A 20,257-nucleotide genomic window follows, 5' to 3' on the forward strand; every position below is an offset into this window, starting at 1 on the left:
AAGGTTTCAGAGATTTTATTTGTTATTGTTTGTTTTATTTTGAAACTCCGAAAATGATTTTAAAAACGTCCGGCGTATGTTTTCCATGAAAATCTGACAAAATATTTAAAGTCTTGAAAAAATACTACCTCTTTGTTGACAACTTCCCAGTCACTTGAAAGTGACCCTAGGTTAGCTTTGGGGTGTCAGAAATAGGCAGATAAGCAAAGTGTGCTTCTTGCTTCAGTTTGTGTCGAGTCTTCAGTTGTCCAGCATGTGGCGATATCGCACCACAAATCAACTTGTCTTTCGAGCTCTCTCAGCTTAAGTTTTTCCTTCTCTCTGCAGAGGCCAGATTCAAAAAACTGGAGAAGCGATGAAGGCAGACACACCACAAACACGTAGCTTTTCCTTCTGTCACCTGATCTAATCACACTTGATTTCCGGTGCGTGCACGGCAAGGCGGGACACTGACTTTCGAGGCCACTTCTAGAGAACGGGTTACTGAGGAAGCAGCAGCTCAAGGCTGGTAGTGTTTTGGCCTTAGATTTGAACACGCAGTGACACAGCAAATGTTGTACAACAGTGAGTGTGCACTTTCTTCAAAATAGCAACAGCCTCATCCTGGTTGAATGCCAGCATAGGATCATGATCTGCACTTGTTTAATGTCACGTCCCGAATTTAGATAAACGGTAGAATGAAGCAGGTTCCGAGACTACTGAAAGCCAACCTCCTCTTAAACCTGAAATGTATTTAACGAGTTCTCTGCTGTAAAATATTTACTAATACTTAACATGTTTTTTTTTTAAATAAACCATAATTCTGACTTGATTGCACAGACTTTTTCTCTTACCACAGTTAATTTGGTTTTAGAGCAGGTTGACCGAACATATCCTGATTACTCAATGAAATACCTGAAAGCTCTTGTATGATATTAATTGACAAAGAGTAAATCAAAGGACATTTTTGCTGTAATTCAAGCTAGCTAGAATTAGTTTGCCGAAAGTTCCATCTCTGGCTTACAACACGAATCATGGTAACTGATCTTGACTCATCCACTGTTTCTCACCAAAGAATACATAATAAGTACTGCAAACGTGTGTGTGTGTGCTTGTGTGTTTGTCTAAGGCCTAATGTAAACCAGGTCTCTGTCATTAGTCCGTTTGGGGCCCCAGCACACAGAGGGAGCTCATTATTCATACTGTAACATTATTTACTGTTGCACTGTGATCCTTCCATGTCTACTTTCCCCCCCCCTCTGCTTGTTTGCAAGGCTCCATGGGTGCAAATTCTGCTCCTTCTCCTAGAGGTTCTCAAATCTGGATCCGGTTAAATGTATTGACATATGTATTTTGTTTTGTTTTGCACCAACACTCAGTTAAGCACAAAGAAAGGAATTATTGGTAAAGAGATCAAATGCAGATTTAATTCCATAGTAAGGACCAAAATATTCATTGCTCTAAAAAGCAAGAACAGTTCATGGTGGTGTACCTAATGAAGTGTCTATAGAATATCTCTGGAGATGACAGTAGTACAGAATACAGATGCAACCTTCAACAAAATAATCATTCTCCATTATGGCTCTTTGACATTCAGATTCCCCTGGGAGTTTCCCAGAAAAAATTAAAAGACATCGTGAGAATAAGATGGGGAGCAAGCAGGTCCCTCGCTTCATAAATCTCCATAAGTGAACATCGGGGCCCAGAGAACAACAACAAGGCACGCCGCCATGCCGCAGAGTTGTGTAACCCTCAAACCCGCGAACGAAAAAGATTGTGAAAGCCTGCTCATGAATGAAAGCGGACACACAGACACTTAAAAAGTCCTTTTAGTAACCACATTTGTTTGGTGTTTTTCCAACAGTGTCCCAAACAAACCAGACTGTATTGCAAAACACTGATCTTAATCTTCTTGAGTTTAGGAAATGACTGTATAGATTTCTCAAAAGTACTTTTGAAAGCGTAGCTACAAAGTATTTTGATATTATCGTCACTGCTGTCTTGTTAGGATTGAAAATGTGGGGAAAATATTAAATGTGTTTATTATTGATGCAAAAATCTGGAAGTTTACCCTTGAAAAAAAATGTTTTTTTCTCATATGGACTTGTTGCCATAACTGCCATTCAAAGCAAAAATACTTGCTGATATTAAGCTTTAAAAAAAAAAAAAAAAAAAAAAAAATTCAATACAGGCACTGCATGGGATCATATTCTGTCTTGAAACCACATTTAGTATTTCCCCACAATGGCATCATAATCTAACACAGCACCCCTTTTGCTTGCATGCTCACAACATAATGGCCGTAACGATGCCCTCAACCCTCTTAAAGCAGTGAATCGGCAACACAAAAATGCATGTCAATGCGCTTTGTGTTTACGTGCCATATCAAAGCAGCCAATAGATCTGGGAGGTATTTGAGTGCAAATATGAGCCACATGTTGAGATCTGAGAGTCTCGACTTCAAAAAGCCTCCACGAGAGGGGGGCATGACAAGCAACATGAGGTCAACATTTGGCATCACAATCACTCACACCTTCATGTACTCCACACGCAAATGTAAGGATGCGAGACTTTACAGTTTGCCGCGTACGAGCCGTTTGAAATTCTATTCCAAAAGCCGGCGCCTGCAGGTGTGTTGATCTTGGATGGTGACGACCAACGCAATCTATTTTGATTGCGGCAAAATCCCAACACCGTTCCTCCATTATTGCAAATCTAAAGCGGGAACAGATGGAAAGCCGTGTAATACACAAAAGTGGGACACAACATCGACGCTAAAATCCAATGCAATCGAGGTCGGCCTACGTTTTATTCCCATTTGGAAGATATTTCATCCTAAAGGACGTAAAAAAATATATAAATAACTATCGCTGTCCTAGATCTTTAATCCAATATGTGGGAAATTCTATGTATTTTTTTAATATTCATAGAAGTGTAAAAATAAGCTAATTATAATGCAAACCTGATTTAAGTCTGTTTAGCCTAATGCTAACAAACAATGCAAACTGCCATGGACGGGCTAACGAATGGCGCTGGTGTTGCCGTGCTTCAACCCTTATAGCAATGCCACAAATGGTGCAGCAAGACAGTTAGACAGATAATAACTAAACTCACTGACATATTGTACCTCTGTACTATACTGCCCCCAACACAATGTCCGTTGAATTGAAGCAAAAAAATGTTTTATTTTATACTACAGTGCAGTCGGTACACTTTTCTGAGTGCGTTCGGCGCTTCTCGTATATATCAGACTCTTTGGCACCAGAAGCATCTGTGAGCGCGCTTGTATGACAACGGGACGGCAACAAATAGATTAGTAGTGATTTACGACCCATATGTGCCTTTGAAGACCAAAGACGGATGCTAACATGATGCGATTAAATATAACTTCTAAATGCACAATTGGAGTGGCGTAGCAACGCTCCTGGCAAGTTCTTTGTCAAGATGCAACCGTTAAGCAAGAAGTAGCCATTTCAAAAGTGGCCCGGCCAACCTACGACCTCTTTCATTGCAATTCCTCAGTAAATAGTTTCAAGTAGAACAATTGTCTCGGTCTGCTCCGGTCCCTCCGGGCACAACTCCCATCAGACAATAATTTAGCACACACGCTTTGGCCAAGTTGGATAACACTGATGATTGGAGGGAGGTCACGCTGGAAAGAACCACAGTCTGTGACTCAGGAGATGTCCAAACTGAACACATTTAACTTGTTTGCTGTTCTTATATATAAAATATGGGTGGTCCCAAAGCACTTAGTACTTAAGCTACAGTCCTTTCGCTTACGTATGTGGTTAAAAAGAAGAAAAAAAAAATGGCTAATATAAATAAAATTAATTTGCCATTCAGACTCACAAAGATGTTTCTATGGTAACAATACATTTAAAAATATATGAAAAAAAAGATCAACTGTAGGAAAATAAACAAGTAAATGATAATAAAATATGAAATTAAGATCAAAACAAACATTTATCAAAGAAAATACACACAATAAATAAATCCACCTAACAAATTGTATGTTCAGTCATGTTCTGACTTTCCACAGTTTTTTTTTTCTCTTAAGAACATTATTATCACACGTGAGTAAGCGGTTGAAAAATAGGCCCTAAGGCAACCCGAGCAAGTGAACCTCTGCTTTGTGTTAACATGAGCGCAGGCGGTCAGTGTGTGTGTGTGTGTGTGTTGTTTGTATATGAAACGTCCAAAAAGAACATTGAATTAAACCAGCTTTTATTTTCACTCTGTACTCAACTGATGCTATTTGAGAGGCAAGCTAAAGCACATCATAGACTTTCTGGAGTGGCTTCATGTCTTCTTATATATTTGATTTGATAAATTAAATCAACTTGATATCTAATTCTACCCCCCCCCCTCATTCAATTCAGTGTGTGTGTGTGTGCGCCTACCCCTCTCAGAGTGTGACTAACCAGCTATCATTATTATTTCTATTTTGAGAGAAAACAGGAAGAAGACGCTCGGACTTGAGCTATAATGTAACAGTAAACACGCACATGTATATAATGTTTCTTCCCCGCCGGGTTCGTCCGCATAGATCGAGAGAGCAAGAGGGGGGGAGCCATGATTGATGGCCTGACCTCCTCGCGCTCGGAGATCCTAGAACGATCTGTAGCAAGTCTAACCTTCAACAGATGTGTGGGAGTCTTATGAATTAATACATAATCCACTTACGAAGGCTTCCTCCCGCATTCCAAAAAAACGTAACATTCAGTGAAGCCGCTAAATCGTCCGTATGTCGAAATGTCACCCAAAGTCTGCTGGGATGGGCTCCAGCTCTCAATTCTTAATGAGGATATACATGACGGAAAATTGATAGATGGATCATGACACAAACAAAAAAAATCACTTCATGAAAGTCACAAAATGGCATTCCATCGTTTGTTGGTTGCTAGCCAGCTACTAGCTTAGCATTTGTATTCTTGGTTGGATGAAACACTTGAACGAATGAGAACCCACCTAATAAATAATTCAAATAAAAACCTCAAGTAAGATCTTATCTGGATTCGCACCAAAAATCAAACTCCCCCCTCCGCAGAGCTTCACGGAAATCCACTGTGTCGTTTTATTTGTGTAATCTTGCTAACGGCAGTCAAAATAATATCTTTTTTTGGCCAGCGGTCGTCAATCACCATTTAAGACAGTCGCTGCGCTTAACTTACATAACATTTCATGTTACACTCCAACTTTATTACCGAGGGCCTCTAAAGAACCACATTTCCTCGGGTCAGACCCTCCAAAGGGAAAACAAACTGGATGCTATACATCCTGATGATTCTGATTTGGGGGCTATTTTGAGAAGACCTTGGCAGTGTGTGTGTGTGTTTGAGAAATAAGAAGTGTTCCTCAAGGTGTGTCCAATTCCCTCCTGCGCGACGTCATGTCACTTCCCCCCTTTGTTTCCCCCTTTCTAAAAATGCCTCCTTGTTTAATGACTCTCAACAGCCCTTCTTCCTCCGAAGGCTGAGGTGTGTTCTTGTGTATGCGCGTGTGTGTTGTATGCCGTGGATGCAATGTGTGTGTGCGTAGTGATACCCTATAGAGTGGCTAATAAAAACAGGAAATGTTTAGATGTAGACGAGGATGCAGCAAAGGGCGTGTGCATTTCCTATTCCTCGTGTAGTCCAGTATCGGGTTTGAAGTATCGGAGGCCCCGTCCCCATGCTGCGCCAGTCACCTCTGTACTCTGTACTTGATAACCCCTAATTTGGGGGCTGCTTTGTATTTTTTTATTATTATCATTATTATATTTATTTTTTCAATTGTTTGCAATAGCTTCCAAAGGGATCCTTGAACAACATTTGATAAGTGGAAGTCCAAGAAAAGCACACATGCTTTTTCCCTTCAGTGGCTTTGCATTCTCACTTCCTCTCTTGCCATTTCCATCCACCCAACAGGAGATCCTGACTGTGAAACGCTATCCCGACTTTGCTTGGCTCGTTAAAGGCCACCGCCATGTTTGTGATCTCTATTTTCGGAGCCCGTTCTTTGTGCGTTTTCCGGTATCGCCACTCGGAAATAGCTCCGGCCAAAGAAGAAATCGTATAGCGTTGTCGCATGCTTCTTTGCGTCTTCGTCCAAGAGAAAGTGATTTCAAAAGCAGGAGCCCGCACATACACACGCATGTGTGTGTGTTTGTGCTCTTCCCATGCTGCCTGTTGTGTGTTTGGCGGTGGATCAGAGGACATTAGTGCTGCGGTTCTAATCCAAACATTTGGCAGCATCCTGTGAGACTCGGGATCCATCCCCTCCACAGCAGTGCAACAACACCGAAAAAATACAACAAGACACAACGGGCACTGTTTCCCTGAGGAAGTCATCTGGTCCAGGGTCAAACAGTGGCCAGCAGAATAGAAATGAATTGAATTGATACCAGATTAAAATGTCAAATGATCAGCTGTTGCGCAACATGCTGATGTTGGAAATGTATTATTCCCAGAACAAATATGAAAAAAAATAAATGTGAAACACACACAGAAGAGTTCCCTGGAATTGGGTTTAACCAAAACCTGCAATGTAATTTTCTTTTCACTTGTGTGATGCTTGCCAGATTGTGTGAGTCAATGTGCTGTTTAAATGCAACAACACAATCAGTGATCATGTTTGAGAGGGAGCAAACACTCTCACACATTGACGACGTTAACTTTTTTTTTTTTTTTAATCATCCAAACGTGATTTTTTCCTTTTTCAAACTGCCACGCCCAAAACATCTGTGCAAGCTAGTTTTTTTTTCTCCATATTGCTCAATAGTGTAAAGACTTTGTTTACCCCCAAATTCCCAAAACAATCATGCTAGGTTAAAGACTCAAAATTGTGTGTAGGAGTCACAATCTCGCTGTTTGTTTGACGGACAAGATTTCCTCCTTGGGGGGGGGGTGGTCAGTTCCTGGTCATCACTTTCGACATTGACAGTCTTTGTCACGATCAAGTCAACACGAGGCCATCGGTGGTCTCCTTTTCTCCCCTCTTCTGGGCTTAACAACATCCCCTTGGTACTATCAGCAGTTCAGAACCGTTACTCAATATCGGGAGGGGGGGGGGCTCGCACAAAAACACATATCGGAGCCCGCACCTGTTTTCGCTTTACGGGGTTCAGAGGTGAGGCGTAGATGGATGGCGATCGCAGGTCAGCCACGAGCCAGGCGCACACGAGGAGATCAATCCCACTGATGTGACGACACATTTTGATTGACAAGTCCGCTTCGGCACCGGCCCCAGCGTGTGTTTATTGTCTCGTCGATACCGGCTGATAACAAATCTCCGTGTGAGGCGGCCGTCGCTTCGAGGGAGTGCGTTATGGCGAACATTTGATGATGTTTGTCTTGCAACACAGATCGCCAGGAGGAAATCAGGGAGGGGAACACTGAGGGTGACTTTTAAGTGCGTGTAGCTTCAAAAGGCAGGGCCAGGCTCGGTGAGTGATGTGGGTGCCAGAGAATGAGTAATCTCGTAATGCATGTAATTAAAGCATTAATCAACTCTTGCGTGATAACAATCACCTGCTGCTTCAATGCCGTCATGACCGTACGGAAGATAATTCAGGATAAACTCATGATGTTCTCCGCACGGGCCCTTTTTAAAATCTTAAATCTTGTTGCTTATTATTTTCATCACCATCAGCACAAATAAGCTGGCTAATCACGCAATGTCTTCCAGATGAGCCAGAGGATTGTCAGTCAGTGCTTGGCACAAAAAAGTTGGTCTCATGCAAGGCCGTGGTTAAAATTACGGAATATTTTCATCAAGTCATGCTTAGTGGGCGTGAAGCAACCAGTGCCAGGAATTGTTGGAAGGGTGTCAAACCAACCTTTCTGACAATGGATTCCTGGGGTAACTTGGCGGTGCGATGAAGCCCCTCTGAGGAGTTTGCCCAATTACACGAGCCATTTAGCAACGGACAACGTTCGGAGATGTTGGCCTCGTGCAAATTCCGTGCAGGAAAAAGCTTGGAAATAATAAAATACACGCGTGAGTCCATGTTGAATCAAACAAAAGACAAGCACCACAACAAAAAGCCATTTTGCTCTAGCGTAAACAGTGGACGAAAAGAAGACATGAAAAGTTGGAGTCAATCGGCAGGGAGGGACAATGAGTAAATATTGAAAAGAGATAAGGAAGGAGGCGAGCGTCGCTGACACCCTACAGGACGCAGGTGTGTTTACGTTATGAGTCTCTGCCATGAGAGCATTGCAAAGACCGCCATGGACTTGTCCAGCGGGGGACCTGTTGCAAAAGATCCGTGTGTGTGTGTGTGTGTGTGTGTGTGTGTGTGTGGTGACCTGCAGATAGAAAGGGCTCAAAGAGGATAGAACAACAAATGAGATCAGGGTGTTATCAGCACCGCCCGAGGCTGCTCGCTGGCTCTCTGGGGTGGTGGGGGGGAGAGGCTACACTTAATTAACTCGTTAATGCGACTTGAAAATGGAAGCACTCTGTTCAACACGGCCTTCACCATGCGGTTTTCGATAGGTGGGGGTGCAAAACAATTTAAAGACAAAAGTGAAAGTAGAGTGATTCCATTCAGTTCGATTCATTTGACTCATTCGATTCATTTGACTCGTTCTCTCTTTTGCGTGCAACTTTTAGGGTCACATCAGGCGAATATATATTATATATATTTATTATTTATTATATATTTATATAATATATAATATAATATATGTATATATAATAATAATAATTATAATAATAAATATATATAATATATATGCACCTGATGTGACCCTAAAAGCTGCACACACATTTACCCAAACATCCCTGTAGAAGTTAGTCAAATGGCTTCCTCTGGCAACGCACATGCACACACACACACACACACACACACACACACACACACACACACACACACACACACACACACACACACACACACACACACACACACACACACACACGCGCGCAGGATATGGCCTCTCCACTTGTAAACTCTGCTCTGTTTTTGTTGGCGTCCAGCGCTTGCAAAGCTTGCTGGGAGATGCGAGGCAGTCCAAGCGGCTGAAGTCACAAGTTTTTTGCAGGTGAAATGCCAAAATAGAATCAAGATGTATGAAAAGGAAACCGGGTCGCTTCTTTTCGTCCAGCGGGCCGGTCAGCTGTGGCCGATAGCTGCTCGATGGTAGGAAACATATGGACGGGAGGACAATGGACAGTAGCTAAAATAAACCCCAAAGTGTCACCAAGTCAACAATGTGAACTGCCCCACTGTAATTTCGTGCGACTCGTTTTGCTTCTTTTGTGTCTGTTTTGTCAGGCAACATTAATAAACACATTTGGGGGAAGGTTTATGGGAAGCTCAACGAAGCTTCGATTTTGATGGCACTGAAGGAGTTGTCTTGTTGGCAGGATTAGAAAAAAGTTGTATATTTTACAAAAAAGTTATCCCTCAGAAAGTTGATGCCTTGAGATATGAGTTTTTTGTTTCGTGACCCCGCTTGTAAGTCAAAACAAGTCATATCTCAAATCATCTTTCCAAATCTCTTTCCCATCCAAGCAGCCCTCGGTGGCTCGTAAGACTTTTAATGAAACCGACAAAGAGTGCAACGTGAGTGATTCATCTTGCGCTAACGTGCTTCGAATGCTTTGACCTCAGGCCAGCAGAGCCAGGCTCATTTAAAGAAGGCCCAAACAAGCTGTTTGGGAAGAAATACTTTGAAACTATATGATGCGATAGGTTGGAATGTCTTTTTTTTTTTGGCGCAGGGGATTCACAATAGCTCACGGCTATGGAGAAGATGTTTATTTTGATGGATAAGCCAGCGGTGGCCAGCTGTTTTCATTTAAGAACAATACTGGAGATTCTGCCTCCATGTGGTTTTCATTGCAACTCTCGCCTCCTCCTCATCGTCATCATGAGATCGTCCCTCCACTTTCTCCCCCGAGCACCCACTTTAATTCTCTCCATAGCCACACGAATAATGTATTTTATTTAAAGGTGAAGTCAAACATTTTTGTTCCAATAATATCACCTATGTATCCATCTGACGGGGCGGCCATTTTGTCCTTTTGCTGTCCACTGAAAATGACATCACAGTTGCTCAGCTTGCAAATGTCACATGGCAAAACGCAGAAAATGATTTACGCTATAAAATTTGGTGTTTGTTCCCTTTTGGAACATATTTCCATTATTTTCACTTGGGGAAAGATAAGTTCCACAAATAATCAGTTTCTGTTGTTTTTCCTTTTGTTTATTTTCAGCTGTCATTTTGTTTTGTGTGTTTGCTGCCCATCTTGTTTAGCCTACCGGGAGTCTTGTCAACTCAAACTTCTCCAGTTTCACCACGCGGTCAACCTCCAGCCGCTTTGTGGTGGCGCTGCGGCCTCCTCGTTCCACTTCAGTTTTCTTTGCGTTTTTTTCACCCTCTTCTTCCTCGGGTTTCTCTTTTCGTATCCACGCACGTAAACACCAGCTTGTGCTCAGCTGTTGCTTTGGACAGCACATGGTGGGAAAAGTGGGAAACATTACAAAGTTAACATTCACCGTGAACGCTGCAGCCATCATCCCAGCTTTGTCATTGGAACGTCACAACCTCAAATTGGCAGAGACGGAATCCCACTTTGGGATAATTCGACGCGAAGCGGCGTCAGCGTCAATTGCTCTCGACACAAAAGGCCAGGGGTCATTAAATTTCACAATCTGGTCACGGCTGTCAGCGTGATGTATGTTAAAAGTTGACAAATTTCCTGTACCTTACGGCGAGCTTGGAAAAAGACGTTGAAGATTGACAGAGGGGAAAAGCCTCGTACAGAAGCCTCTAGTGTTTTTTCACAGTATGGAAAAAAAAAATCCGCTTTCAGATAATTTGGTGTGGTGACGCCAGCCTGACAGTAACAATTGCTTTGGATGTGAGTCTCGTGTTAAATTTCACACTCCGGTTACGGTTGATGAATGAACGTGCGCCGATGTATCTTGCTAGCATTCCGCTAATACATCGAGGCTAGCCCTGTGCGGATTCATTTGACTGGTAAATTAAATGTCGATTTTACACGGGCCAGCAATGTGCCGCTAACTTATCAAATATTTTCCTCCTCCTAGATGTCCACGTGTACAACTCGGCGTTTAAAAATAGTACAGTATGTAGAATGATCACATGAGCTAATTGTTGGCTAACTTCCTGTCAGCAAATCGATGGCCGACCGCCACCGATTTTACGACCTCGAGTTTGTCGATTCAACTGAAAAGCGGGATGCTAATGGCTGCCAAACCCCGTTGGCTTGCGGCGGCGTTAGATACGTACAGCTTGTTGTTGACGGTGTTAAAAGATGTCTGGCAGGAGTGTGCGTGTGTCGACACACAATAGCGCCAACTGGACCTCCACCTCGGGAATTTTAGAATTGGAGCCACAATTTTTGTGTTTGGTGCCGTGATTGGATGTTTGCAATTGAATTAGATATATTTGAGGTCAGGGACACGATGGGGGCCTCTGTCTTTGTGACACACACACACGCAAATACAAGCATTTCTCAATCTGTGTTAGATTAGCGGTGAGGACTCCTAATCTGATCATGAGAAGCACAAACAAAAGCGCTGGATTTAGCAATTATCGTGCGATGTCAAATGTTGAATCCGAAACACTTAACAGTAGCCACGACTTAGCTGTTACTGTTATTTGCATTCAACTGAATCTGGCGATGTCACGTGGTCAATACCACAAAAACAAGTTCCGACCTCATCCAACAACACCACATTAGTTTTAAACCGCAAACTTGATCTCCTGCAAAATCTGCCTAGCAACAGGTGACATATACGGGATAAAGAATCAGAGGCCTAAACACCAGCGAATAAATTATTTCCGATTTTTTTTGTCATTTTTCACTTGTGTTGCAGTTTGACATCGACAAGATTGTGACAAATGTTTTTTTTTTATTGAAACTTATTAAAGTAGTGAAAATCATGTTTGTAAAGCAATAGAAATAGAAATTCTTTCCTTATTTGGAAACACTCAAAGTTGATTAAAACTCGGTTGTCATTTACCCTTCTCTGAGTGAACAAACAAACGGGATTGTGATTGGCTCCAGAGTGCACCTGCATCTCATTTCTCTTGACAAATATCCTCCAACAACGTCTTCCCGTCTGTGGCTTTCATTAAAAATTCAAATCAAAGCGAACGCAACGGAACATCTGCAAAGCATCCGCGGCGTTCCGCGGATGTTGACGCATATGAGAGCGATTTTATTGTAACTTGACTGCGTGAATATCCTTACATTTATGACCGTGTTCGGCTCCTTCGGGCCTGCCCGATGTTGTCATGCAGCCATGTAAAGGAGGTGTACACTTTCCTGTCTGCTTCGTAATAGTATATCGAATTTTCCTCATGAAATCAAATGAAATTTATAGACAGTATATATAAAAATACAACAGAATGTAAAGCTGATTTTAAAAAGTGCAATTAATAAAGCGCTGAGTCAGCATGCGAGTTTCTTTTTGGCCTCGCTCCTTGCGTGTGTTCACATTTCTCTCCATATCTATCCATTTGTCTGTCAAAACATTCAGTTTGTTCTCTTTTTGGCCGTTGAACAGACCTTTCGGGGCCTTTCTTGTTCCTGGTTTACGTTTCCTACTGTTGGCATGTTGCTAATGTTTTGCGGATACATAAAGTTTGAATAGAACATTGTGTGTTTGAACAGAACGTCCTTTCCCATGCCTCCTTTGCCCGCTTGCTCTGTGAGGGCATCGGCTTGTCGTTTCCAACATCATCTTTCTTTATTTAGTTATACGGATGTGAGCTGCGAGGGTTATAAGTACACAAATCAGTGCGGAAAATTATACAGATGACACAGTGATTAAAATGGACTTCTATAGTATTCTATTCTTTCCTTGGCGCCTGATAATAAACGAGAGTCCCCAAAAAAGCGAGTCGAGAGAGAGAGAAAGAGAATCCACAAGGATCACATTTATCTCCTGAGGCCGAGTTTGAACTTGGCAAAGGTTCAAGGCTAAATGAAATTTAAAAGCAGCGCGGGGGTCTGCGTTAAGCGGACGCTTTGTATGCAGCCTGCGGTCATGCCAGGTGTATGCTGGGAAAGTGAGACATGTTCACATTAAGAAAAGAAAAAATTAAGTTGTATCAAATTGTAATCACGTTGGAAAGAGAGCAGCTCTCATTCTCCCATGAAATGACAAGGCGATGAACGTCAGAGCGGTGTGTAAATGTTTACACGGTTAAGGCCCGTTCATTTTATGATACGTGTGCACTTTGGCAACCTTATTTTTTTTATTTTTCATTTTCACGCGCTGCCGTGACGATCGATTTTCATTTGCGCAATACGACACTTGGACGTACGCCCCTTGGTCAATTAACGCGCCAGGTCAAGTCTGATTTATGGGAAGAGGTCATCTAAACAATGACATCAGGATTTAGTGTTTCCCGTGGCGCTTTCTGGCTCACAGAAAACTTTCAGTGAAGCTGATTGAGCTTTTTTCCAACCTATGATGCAATTCTTCTTGGGTGAATGTATGTGTGCATTGACCTTTTTGTGCAAAATAAATATCTAGCATTCACACAATTAGCACTTATCGTTCCTTTAAAAAAAAATGATTACATGTTTTTTTGGCTGTTCTTTTGGATCTTTGGAATGAATACAAGGCTCTAAACAAGACTTGGAAGCATTTTAAAATTTTCCATACCCCTGGAAGAAAAACTCAATTATATTCAATTAAAACAAACATTAATTTCATCATAAAAAAATCCAGCTTGGACATTGTTAATAGTGTAAATCAGTGTTTTTTTTGCTGGAGTTGGCAGATTTTTTTTGGATGACTAACAGAGCTCCGTTTTAGCAAGCAGCGGTCTTGCGAGCCAAGCGGCACATTTTTAGTTTTAGTACGAGAAGCTGCTAGACTTGTACTACAGCCTTGCGTATTTTTTATTTTCTTTGTTTTGTTTGTGTATGTAAAGTGTCCCGACTTAACTTGAAAATTTGCTCCAGTAATTATGAAACTTAGAAGTAAGTCTTGAGACCTTTATATGATTTACCCATGTGACTTGCTCCCACCTGAAGGATTGGCAGGAAGTGGAATTGCTCACCACTTTTATCCATAGCCACACAAAAGCAAATATTTCCATGAACTGACACATCTCTGCTTCGTTGCTTGCTGTGGGAAAAGGGATGTTAGGTTGTGTGTGTGTGTGTGTGTGTGTGTGTGTGTTAGAGAGGGAGGATTTGTGACTTAAGTCTGTAACAAACAGTCATTTTCCGCCCTGATAGGCAGCAGAGTGGGAACTTCCTGTGGGCAGCACACTCACAGAGCAGCCCGCTAAATCCACTCTGCGGTCATGCGGTCGCCGCAGCAAGGCGCTCGTTAACAACTTAAAAAAACAACGGCCGTATCACCATTTTGATGCGATATGGTCGTTTTAAATCGTCAGTCAGAGTTGTCAATGGTCACAGTAGTCCCAAAAAAAATCAGTTATGTTTCATTGGGACACTGAACTTGCTGTTATTCTCTGCATGTTAAACTGTGCCCCAAAAAATAATTTCATTTTAAAAAAATAATGACTTTAAATTAAATGTATTTTACTTTATTTTATGATTAAAAAAAATCAGTCTTCGATAATGTTGATAACAATTGACATGTGGCACCAAAGTGCATTTTCTCCGTAGTTTCTCTTCTTCTTGCCTGGTGATGTCATCAGTTAATAATAATAATATAATAATACATTTAATTTAGAAGCGCCTTTCAGGTCACTCTAGGTCACTTTACAAGAGTTAAAAAGTTAAAAACAAGAAAACAATGACATCCATCCATCCATCCATCCATCCATCCATCCATCCATCCATCCAATGCATATCACATTGCATTTGTGTAATGTGTAACAAAAAAAACCCCAAATGTAATGTAGCAAGATAAACGTCAGTAGTCTGTTACTTTCCACCTCTGTTTATCGAATGAACGACAATCCCTCTCCGTCCGTATTTCATCTCTTGCGCTTCTGCAGCCACTTCATTTGATTTCCTGCAGTCTTCTCACTTCCTCCATTCCATCAGCTCTCCTTGGGGAAGATGGAGCTTTATAAATTAAATATGACTGTCTCCAAGTAGTTTAGGTGACTTGGACCATGGTCTTATATTCCTGTGTGCGTGTGTGTGCACATTTGGATCAAAGTCACTCACATTCTTTCCACACTCTTAGGTGCATCTCGGGTGCACGTCCACGTAGGCAAACACTCGTGTGTGTGTGTGTGTGTGCTGAATGCGACATGGTAAAGCCATTATTTCATCGGGATCTGAAAAGAAGGTGGGCGAATCCGTAAAGAAATCGCTTTATTTACTCCAACACACATTCCAGATCCAATCCAGGTGATAAATCTTTCAGGATCAACAAATCCATCATAACATAACTGAAACCAATCTTGTTACTTTCCCCCCCCCCTCATTAAATAATTCAACTTTTGTCGACAAAATTATAACCTCATACTACCCTTTTCATTTTTATATAAATATAATATTGTGGCATTCTACTTTTTTCAAGGTCATTAAATCCCAACACATGATCGGTCCCAAACACGTGCAAACATACCTTTCCAAATGGGATTTGCTCCTAATGTGCATCATGCCCTGCACAATTTCAAGAAGGGGAATCACATTAGGCAAGGTACCGGGGGGAAGTCCCGCTCCCTGGTTTCCAAGTCGAAGCATCACATGAGGTGTTCTTGTTTGGTTTCCATGCGAGTCACACTGAAGACAGCTAATACGCGCTCAGGGCTTGTAAGTGATGTCAAAGTCTTAAAATATAGCTCTCGGAACTTGAATTTTACAAGTTATTGAGTTCCACTTATGGATACTTAATGATTGGCCTTGTGAGGGTTGATAGTGGTGATGGTAGTTTAAAAAAAAAGTGTGTGTGCCCAGTTAAGAGGGATGTAGCTGCAGGGGTAGTGACGAAAAAGCCCTTACTCAGCAGTTATTTTCTAAAACACCAATCCCACACTCTGATCCTGACATTTGCTTATGAGCGATATTCAGGAAGCAGCTTCGGCGTGGCACACACACACATGCACACACACACACGCAGGCAAGCTTTTGTCAGTTTGGCTAATAGGAAAAGATAACAAGCCTTTGATGCAACCCCGAAAGATGTTTTTCTCACCGGCGTCGCTTAATGAGCTGCCACTATGTAAATGGCTAATGAAAACATCACAGGCGCCCGGGGGAAAGAAGTTTCCTCTTCATATTATTCGCAAAAAGCTCCAATTTGTGCATGCTCATTAGGACTTTGAGGAGATAACACAGTGGGAGCTTTGTAAACTCCGACAAAAGCGGCGTTGAGTGAAAAACAAATTGCTATGTGTCTCTGAAGGAGAGCCAGCTTGATGCCCCGCTACGCTAAATTCGAGTTGCTGTTTATTGCACAAATTCCTTCACAAAATACTCGAGACAGACACAAGATTAAGGATGGCATTTTTGTTGACGTCAACTTTGCTCTTTGACACCTGGCTGTTCATATGGGCGTGTTGGAGGTCAGAGGTGAACGCTCATGAGGTCACATAGGCTCCCGTCGTGGGAATTGAACTTCCTGTTCAGACTTGAGCTTAACTGACTAGAAAGTAGAAAGGTTAAAAGTCAGGAGACCTCAGTAAGTCTGGCGAAACTTTAGTCAGTCTTGAGTTGGTGAGATTTGACTTCACTAAATTTGGTAGTAAATCTGGTGACATGCCATTATGGTAAATCTTTTGAGACTTCTCTAAAGCTCACAATAAATCTTGTGAAACTTTAGAAAATGTGTCGAGACCACGAAATCAATCTCGTGAGACATAAAGAAAACTTCTGCAAACTTGCAAGATTTCAATCTTGCAAAATTTAAATAAATCTTGCAAAATCTTGTCCCCCAAAAAATCTCATAAGACTTTCGTAGTTTCATGATACTTTGCGTAAGATTTGAAATCTTGTAAGACTTCAACCCGAGACCTTTATAACTCAAATGGCAGCAAATCTTATGAGAATTTTACAAGACTGCAGTAAATCTTATGAGACTTTATTAACTCGTCCTATAAATGATTCTTCCGTGCCCTCCCCTCAGTCTGGCGAGTTCAGCTGTTGCAGATATTCGAACCCTCCACTAGCACCCACACTCATCATTACTACCTCGCCCATGAGGTCAGCCTGTTTATAATTAGGTCAGTTGGATACTTCCTCCTGTGTTTTGAATGTGAGGCACGAAAAAAAAAAATCAGACAGGAGCAGATCACAAGCGGGCCTCCAAATGCGGCGTGGCAGCCGTGCTATTTCATCCAGGTGGATGGATCCTGACAGTGGTGGCTTGACGGCTGGCCTTCTCCGCTTACATTTCCAATCATGCTCGCTATGCTTTCATCACCCACAACAGCTGCTGGAAATCATGGCCATGATGTCCCACCCAGATTCCTGCTTTGCCCTTGGCACTGCCAGGTAGATACGGCAACTACAGTAAATTTCGCCCGTGTGAGTCATTGAGGGAATGCTAAGCCTCAGTTTTCTAGGGGGCAGTAGTGAGTAAGTTTTTGCACAGGGGCCAACACCTTGGAAGTGAGCTTCAAGAGAGCTATGATGCAAAAACAATTCTATTTTTTAAGACTCTCGATTTGGCTAGCGGAATACATGGAAAATATTTTGTCACAAGAATCCAGGCCGCCCAAAACGTTTCACTGCGTGGTCCAAATGCCCTCGATGCACCTGCTCGCCCTCATCTTATTTATATCCATGTTAAGTTAATTCAAAGCAGTTGTTGCGTATTATTGTGGCTAATTTTCCAATAAAATCACATTACCATCTGTGAAGCAAAACCTTAAGTCCAGCTCCTCCCTCCCTCCCTCCAGCTTGTAGATCACTTTCAATGGCTTTGTCTGTGTTATGCGACTGGTTAAGCTCTCCCATGCATTATTTATGAAACCTACTTATCATCTCATGTTCACAAGAAACGGCGGAGCCAAATAATTTATGTTATCGTGATAGTTCATTGGGCATAGTGCGGATCTTTTGACCACCAGGTGGCAGTATAATACTTCCACACATCAAATTCATAAAGAAGCAGAGTAGAGTAAACTAAGCTGCAATAATATGATTTGTTTTTTGCAGAGGATAAAGAAAATATGCCTTACTACCATTTTTTATTCAAATACAAGTTTATGGCGAACGTTGATGCTAATTCCATAAGCCTGTTTTCGCTTGTTAGCATTAAGCGAGCAGACATTTGTTATGGTAACGGATCTTTGTTTCCTATTTTGTCATCGCCACAGCGCTCATAACGAGGTATTTGCACTTTACTTCCCGCCACTGGCCGGATATTTGAACCGACACACTCCCTGCCAGCCACTTGGCGTCCTTAAATATCACGCAAGTGTGAAGCGGATCGGACCCCAGCGGGTAAATTGAGGAACCAGCTCATTTTTCCTTGATAACTTCAGTGAAGTGATGAGACCCTCCTCTGGGTTAGTGAGGGGAGGGATGGCGCGGATTCCAGTAAGTGTTGTGAAACAGCCCGGCCGCCATTTGCCAGACGTCATTCCAGTGCGATGGTGTGTCAGAGCATCCAGGCTCACGCATTCCTCCAAGATGCAGTCAACGCTCCTGCCGTCTGACCTTCTCGGAGTTGGGAGGTAAACAATTTTTCAAGGTAACACAGCCAGATACTTTTCTTCCTTTGGTTTATCCACAGGCCAGGAATTGGGCCGTGATGTCAAGTTTCTGGTCCCAGCAGTGTTGCCTCCTCCTGAACCGAGAAGCAAAGTGGTTCTCTGATAAATCAACAGTTGTTCCGAAATTTACAGTAAAAAAAAGAGGAAGACTTAGTGTTGTCACTAAATAATCTTAGGCTGTATAAATCAAACCAAATTTGGCAGGAGTGTTTATCCAGCTAGAAATTTATACCGAGTAGGGGCGGCAGGCTTGATTTTCCAAAATTGGCTGGTAGTGCCTCCTTTGGAAAATCCAGCCTTGGAAGCGTGTTTAGTTTTCTAAGCAACTCTAAAAACGAGAAGAGCCAAAAGACACACAAATTCCAACATTTTGTATCAACATGTCCATTTTCACAATTTCCAAAGTTCTTTCAGTCTCTGACATTAGAAAAATGTCGATACCCCGCTTAACACATTCTGTCCTTAGTCAGTGTAGCACATGACGTCATCTAATGAGCTACACGTTGCCTGTGCCCGTTAACGTGACATGTTGACGACCGCCTTGGCCGAGCAATGCGGGGCGGGTCCACTTTAGAATCGTCATAGTTCATACAAGGATTAGTTAATTTGTAATTGATGGTATTATTTGGAGATTAGGTAAGCGCGTCAGCAATAGTGGAGCTCCCACGCTGAATGATTTACACCGCAGAAATGTTTTCTGGAGCTCATCTTACACGAGCAGTCCCTTCCAAAACCAGTCAGATGAAAAACAGACTCCGTGCCACTGCACGTCCCGGCCCCTCGTTCTGAAGAGCTCGCCGCCATATGTTCCGTATAGATGCATGAGTAGAAATGGGCCTCTCTGGGCGACGTAACCATGGCGACATGGACGTCTTTTACCGTTACGTACAACTGTGTGCGTCATGCGGCCATTTTCTGTCTTGTGTCTCTTCACCTCATTCGTCCACCACCACCACCCTCTTCATAATCCAAACTCTTTTAGACCATTTTTCAATGATGACATCACAGAGGCAAACTGCGACAGGGGGTGGGCCCGCTAATTTGGCGAATGTCGTAAATATTGGTTAAATTGTTTCTTTTTCATATACACACAAAATTACACACCTTCAACTTTGTAGTATCAGTAGTTTGGGGAAGACCCTTTTGTGTTCCAGTCTGGTGTATGATTTGGATGAGTTTGGTGCGGAAGAAAACACGGCCTGTAATCGAGATGGTGAACCAGCAGGTCCAACATAAGTGATCTTTAATCCTGAATCAATGTTATTCTGGATAAAATTCCCACAGATGCTCCCCCAAAACCACGTGTAAAGAATTACCCAGTGATCCAGTGCTTATTGTTATGTTTTGACCTCAACATATCAAAATGTGTTTTTAAAGCCTTTTCCTTTGGTGTGTTGTGTGAGCCATGAGAAATAAGTCTTTCACAAGAGTCGTGTCGTTAACCTCACTATTTTTATAGCAACGATGCGGTCAGCAATAAATGACAAAATGACAAGGCCCCTTTTGTGACCATGATTGTCAACAATGCGTGGTATGCATCTGTTAAGCAACACAGAAAGTTTACTGAACATTGAACAAATAGACATTGTGTATTTAACCAAATAACCACATAACTCTTGCCTGGGGAAAGTCAGCTAGTTTTATGCTAACGCACA

General features: G+C 42.2%; 1 protein-coding gene across 4 annotated transcripts in view; it reads left to right on the forward strand.

Moving 5' to 3' along the window:
* bloc1s2 (biogenesis of lysosomal organelles complex-1, subunit 2) overlaps positions 1-20,257 on the forward strand; it is a 29,393-nt gene that overhangs the window by 1,182 nt on the left and 7,954 nt on the right. The window contains exon 5 of one of the 4 annotated variants that reach the window (XM_037249876.1): positions 328-811. The exons of the other annotated variants lie outside the window; for them this stretch is intronic. Coding sequence (XP_037105771.1) covers positions 328-359 — 32 coding nt within the window. The 3' untranslated portion in view covers positions 360-811. Of the gene's footprint in view, positions 1-327; positions 812-20,257 lie in introns of those variants that run through there. 4 annotated transcript variants of the gene reach the window in all.

Source organism: Syngnathus acus, chromosome 4 (genome assembly GCF_901709675.1).
Source record: "Syngnathus acus chromosome 4, fSynAcu1.2, whole genome shotgun sequence".
NCBI lineage: Eukaryota > Metazoa > Chordata > Actinopteri > Syngnathiformes > Syngnathidae > Syngnathus > Syngnathus acus.